Source organism: Cariama cristata, unplaced genomic scaffold (genome assembly GCF_000690535.1).
Source record: "Cariama cristata isolate BGI_N322 unplaced genomic scaffold, ASM69053v1 scaffold35211, whole genome shotgun sequence".
NCBI classification, from domain to species: domain Eukaryota; kingdom Metazoa; phylum Chordata; class Aves; order Cariamiformes; family Cariamidae; genus Cariama; species Cariama cristata.
This window is the reverse complement of record NW_009600445.1, coordinates 3,238-9,106: the sequence shown is the minus strand read 5'-3', so window position 1 is coordinate 9,106 and position 5,869 is coordinate 3,238. Positions and strand designations below refer to the sequence as shown.

The 5,869-nt window shown below is 44.5% G+C and overlaps 1 protein-coding gene across 1 annotated transcript; it reads left to right on the top strand.

Annotated features, from left to right (window-relative positions):
* Positions 1-51: 51 nt before the first annotated feature.
* Positions 52-4,403, top strand: RPA2 (replication protein A2, 32kDa; the record flags this gene model as incomplete). Its single annotated transcript, XM_009710028.1, has 7 exons — positions 52-153; positions 252-365; positions 1,268-1,342; positions 2,009-2,122; positions 3,025-3,135; positions 3,327-3,421; positions 4,180-4,403. Coding segments are annotated over 7 exons (696 nt in total), but the record flags the coding sequence as incomplete, so codon positions are not given.
* Between the last annotated feature and the right edge of the window lie 1,466 nt (positions 4,404-5,869).

The following is a 5,869-nucleotide window of genomic DNA, read 5'->3' as shown; positions in this document are numbered from 1 at the left end:
AGGGGGGCGGCCGCTCCCCGGCGGCGCTGACGGCCCCGCTGTCCCTTGCAGAGAATCCGTTCCCAGAACATCGTGCCCTGCACCGTGTCGCAGTTGCTGGCAGCCGAGCAGGTGGACGAGACCTTCCGGATCCGCGACGTGGAGATCTCCCAGGTGGGTGCCGCGGGAAAGCAGCAAGTGGGAAGGTTGCGGGTAAAATAGACTCGTTTCCTGGGGCCTTCTTGGATAAACTCTTCCCTCTTCCAACGCAGGTCACCATTATGGGGATAATTCGACACGCTGAAAAAGCACCGACAAACATTCTGTACAAAGTGGATGACATGACGGCAGCCCCAATGGATGTCAGGCAGTGGGTTGATACTGATGTAAGCATCAGATTTGTTCTGAGTGCACTTCTTTAAAAGCTTTTGGGAGTGGTGAAGAGGGAAAAGTTACAGAATCATAAAATATCTCGAGTCAGAAGGGATCCATAAAGATCATCAAGTCCAACTCTCTGCTCCTTGCAGGACTTTTTTGTCAAAAAGATGTGGCTTTTCTGAAAAGCATTTTAGGGATGACAGTTTTTAGAGTTTAGCTGCTGAAGCTCAACTGTTACTTTGTAGCTGAATGGAGAGATGCATGCTCAGTACCTCTCTGTACAAACAGAATGAACAGAGATTTTGTATGTGGCTCAGTGGTTCAGGTGAAGACACATACCAATGAATGTTGTCTTGTTTTCTGATGCATGACTCCTGAAGTGCTAATAACTTTCACTGGACTCTCATGCTGGTATAGCAGGCCTTTAAAGCTAGCCCGTGTTGTTGTAACGTGTTTGAAGGCAAATGGCTGAGTTCAGTTAATTGGACAACTCTGGGAGGGTAATTAGGCAGACATTCAGTTGGCTTAACTGCAAGGTTATCATAACTTCGAAAAAGGTTCTGGCCTGCATTCCCCTAGCTAGGTTAAGTAGTTGAACACCCGCTTTTTTATTATTTGCAGGTTCTTTCCTCTTGTTGCTCTCTGAAAATCTTTCAGAAGTGGCCAGAGACAGCAGAGCAGAGAACTGACTTTGACTGTTGTCAAGTGTACAGTGCATTCAAACGAGCAAACTTTTTTTTTTTTTCTCTATTTGTCACTTATGGTGATGTTTACCTAACTGCTCTTACTGGATGTGGGAATGCATGCTGTTTGTGTTTGCTTGAGATAAGCCTTCTTTCCTAAGTCATTTATTGTGATAATTGAGAAATGGAAACATGAATCAGCAAAACCTTCTTTTTCTCTCTGTTAGGAGGCAGGTAGCGAGAATGTTGTGGTACCTCCAGGAACTTACGTAAAAGTAGCTGGTCATCTTCGGTCTTTCCAGGTAAGATCATGTTACCTGTGTCTGACTCCAAGCCCTGAGGCTGGAGCAGTGCTGTGAAGTATTGGTGATCTGGTACAGTGTTAGTGGTCTCCCTTTAGAATATCCACTTAATGATGGTATTTGCTCATCCTTTCCTTTGGACAAATCCTTGAATGTTTTTGCCAGGGCTGTGTTTAATAACACTTTAATTGTTCCTGAATGCAAAGGACAGAGGACCCATTTAAAATGCCACTCTTCATCAGCATGTTGTTATCAGCAGAACAGAGTGCTGGCCACCAGGTTCTTGGGTGTTTGTACTGTAGAGCTTAGACCAGGTTCCAGTTAATGGGGACGCTTATTGTAGCATATTAGGTGATGTGATTGCCTCATAACTAAATATTATAACTAGATATATGAATAAATATTCAAATAATTGTGCATGCGTTAAAGCAAAGTGCAATTAATTACCAGCTGGTTAGAAAGAGAAGTTACCTTGTCTACATTGTCTTGCAAAATCACGTATGAAAATGTAAGTCAGAAGATTTTGGACTAGTTAAATGCAGACAAGCTCCCTACCCACCACTATCCCTGTTCCTGGAGAAAATGGTTGGATTGGCTGTTAAGCATGTTCCTGTTGCTGTGGTGTTAATATTTTTCCTTTGCTTTTTTTTTTTTTCTCTTTCAAAGAATAAGAAAAGCTTGGTGGCATTTAAGATCATGCCTCTGGAAAATATGAATGAGTTCACCACACACATACTAGAGATTGTCAATGCGCATATGATCCTCAGAAAAAATCTTATGGTATGTACTTGGAAGATCCTGATTCCATCTTGGCCCTTACTAGGTTACTGATTGTCTCCCAAAGAGAGGGAGCTCTTGGCTCGTTGTGGAAATCGTGTATCAGTTGTGGGGCTGGAAAGCTTGAAGCTGTTGGAGTGCGTCATGGTTTAACGGTAGCTGGCAGCTAAGTACCACGCAGCTGCTCGCTCACTCCCCGCTGTCCCCTCGTTAGGATGGGGAGGAGAACTGGAAAAAGGTAAATCCTGTGGGTTGAGATAAGAACAGTTTAATAATTGAAATAAAATATAATAATAATAATGGAAAGGGAGATAACAAAGAGGGAGAGAGAGGCATAAAACCCAAGACAGACGAGTGATGCACAATACAATTGCTGACCACTTGCTGTCTGATGCCCAGCCTGTCCCTGAGCAGCAATTGGCCCCTCCTTGCCAACTCCCCCCAGTTTCTATACTGGGCATGCCATGCTATGGTATGGAATATCCCTTTGGCTAGTTTGGGTCAGCTGTCCTGGCTGTGCTTCCTCCCAGCTTCTTGTACACCTCCTCACTGGCAGAGCATGGAAAATGGAAAAGTCCTTGACTTAGAGTAAGCGCTACTTAGCAACAACTAAAACATCAGAGTGTTACCAACATTATTCTCATACTAAATCCAAAACACAGCACTGTACCTGCTATTAGGAAGAAAATTAACTCTATCCAAGCTGAAACCGGGACAGAGGGCTACAGTGAAGGTATAACAGGAGTCCTGGCTTCCTTGGAGAGAGGTTGTGTTGCAGTCCATTTCCAGTGGTTTCTTTTGGGAATCTATTTTTAACTACTGTGTCTCTGAAATAGCACCAAGTCTTTAATGCCGTGGGCTTGCGGCAGCCTGTGTAACCACAGCAGTTTTACTCCTAATTTCAGTCAGCATCAAGAGTGCCTCAGTCGTTTTCATCCGCTGGGTTAAGTGATGTGGGGGGCTATGGAGGAGGTGGCAGCCTACCAGTGAACGGACTCACAGCGCATCAGAGTCAGGTAGGTACAAACAGCTTCTCCAGGAACACAGCAGTCACAGTGGAAGCTGCTGCGGTGTGATGTAGGACAAAGAAATGCAAGTGCAGTTAACTCTTTGAACTCTTCTTCAGTTACTCTTCTTCCTCAACCTTGCTGTCCATCGATGATAGAGAAACCTAGCTGTGTGCTGATGGTGATTCTTGCTTTTCCAGGTGCTGAACTTAATTAAAAACTGCCCTGTCCCAGAAGGTATGAGTCTTCAAGAGTTGAAACTTCAGCTCCACAACATGAGCATGTCAACAATCAAGTAAGTGTGCAGAAACGAAGGATCTTCTGGAAATCCAGGCAGTCCTTTTTGGAGTCTGATAAAAGGAGGCAGAAAGGAAAATAGTGGACAAGCCCAGATCCTTACTTGTGAAACGGTGCCAGTAATTTCGGATAGTCCCAGTAGGATCCAGAGCTTGTGAAGTCTTCAACAGCTTAGAATGAGCCATTGTCAGCTGAAGGGATGATAAAATGCTTTGCTCCCTATTTTCAAAACAAGCTGTTTAGCAGTTCAGTAGCAAAGTAATAGATACCTGGGAGTACTGCACTGCCTCAGCAGTATTTTCTCCTGTTCAAGGATTACCTTGCTCTCTGCACACTGATCGAAACTTGGGAATAGGCTGCTTCTATTCTCCTTTGCTGTCTCTTATAACTTCTCCTTCCTGAGACCTAGGAGAACAGTAATTAATGTCCATTATCTTTCTGTGTTCTGTCCCCTTTGAAGCAGAGTGCTTTTGCTTGGGAAGTACTGAGAGTGGTGGCCTTCCTCTCCTCTGGCAGGCAGAGTCTAAGAGCTGCTGGGGGAGCATCTTGCCATAGCTTTGGAGAAAATTTCTGTGTCTACTGACTGGTGGAGCAGCACTTAAACTGCTCGCAGGATAGAGCTACTGAGAGCTTCCCTTGGCAGATGCCAGAAGGGAACAGTAGGGATGGGGTCTGTAAATGGGAAATCCCTGAGAGAAAGAGGTTGATAAGAACTAGTTAGCTATTGCTTTTTTTTTTTTTCCCCTTTCTTCAAAGGCAAGCCGTTGAATTCCTTAGCAGCGAGGGACACATCTACTCCACTGTGGATGATGATCACTATAAGTCAACGGATGCCGAGTAAAGTTACTTCCAGCTGGATTTAGTTCTAAGCAAATGCTTGTCTGTGTTTCAAGTTATCCTGCTGAGCTTTGCACCGTGGAAGGTGATCTTTGCTCTTTCTAGCCTCTGAAAGTCCCAGTTACTCTGTGAGTGCCGCCTCCTTGGAATTCAAGGACCAGCAGAACGTACAGGGTTCTAACTGAACTCACTTATGTGCTGTGACCATGTGACTGAAAGCATAAACAGACACGGGAAAACTGAACTCCTCAAAGCTTCAGAACCCTCGGTTTGGTTTTGTCTCCTTAGAGGATGCCTGCGTTAGAAAGAAGGTATCGTGGGCAGATTGTCATTTGTTTCTAGAGCTGTTTCTTCTAACTCAGCTTCCATTCCATTTCATTTCATTCACAAAGTGGGTAGCCAAGAGTAATATTTCACTAATGTACAGTAATCATGAATAGACTTTTTTGATTGCTTTAGTTTATGCATTTAAATCTATATTTGTACTATGAGGTGATCTTGTTACTAGAGCTTTTGAATGTTTCCAATAAAATTTTAACTTGGGTGCGTGTGTGTGTGGCTTTAGAGGCTTTTCTTCTTCCCTAAAGAGGAAAATCATCTCCTTTGACAAAACCTAGCCGTGGGAGTAAAAACACAGCTCGTGCTTTCAGAGTTTTTAACTATTTTTCCCTTAGCTCTTGAAGTAAATTGCTGTGAAGGGTCAAACTGAAGTGAATGTCTGGACACTAAGAAATTAAATAATTGTACTACTGAAGAAAGCTGCGGGTTGTATCAGTGTTCCAAATACAGACAGGATCATTTCTGCCACCGAAAGTACTTAGCTGAGGATCAAATGAATTCCATCATGTGGAATGTGTTTTTCTTTTAACTATTTTTAAAGCATAACAGAAAAAACCACTAATTTAGGAAATAGCAGGGTTGATATTGGTGATGCATCAGGGTGGAGGTAACAGATTTGCATTTCCTGTTTCTCTGCACAATCCTGCCTTGTTCAGGGAGGCAGCGTGCTGAGAGCAGCTGCTTCAGCATATTTCCGTGCTCTTAGTTGTTATGTGCTGCTTGTTACACAAAATGCAAAGCTGAAAACTACCTTCTGGGAATTGTTTTGCATTTGTTAATGGGAGCCCTTCAATAAATATTCAGGACTATTTTTCACCACAACCCTGTAAGCTGTGTAGCTGTTCTCAGAGGAGGAACCATAGCTTTTGTGGTGAAAGCGTTGCTGAAAAGCAGGACCTGGGATCTTTCAAGCTGAACGCTGAGGCGCTTGAAATGAGCTCGCGGCCAACCAGATGGGAGCCTGCTTTGCTGTGCCGCGCTGCCCCGTCCTTTGATTGCTGCCTGCTGAGTTCTCAGGGACGCGGGGCCTTCTGGAAAAAGAGCACGTGCAGCCAGGGCTGACGCCGGTGGTCTCACGGACTGGTCGATTCTGAGTGCCACAGGAGCTGCGAGTCATGATGTTTTTGTTACCTGGGTCTGGTGAAATGACCTGGCTTTGAAGAAGCAGTTCTTCCCTGTATGCACATCTGCTTCTGGTGTTCGTGCTGGGGCAAAACCTACTGCCCTGCTCGGGGTCAGAGAGTGGCACAGCTGTAGCCCGTGGTGCACT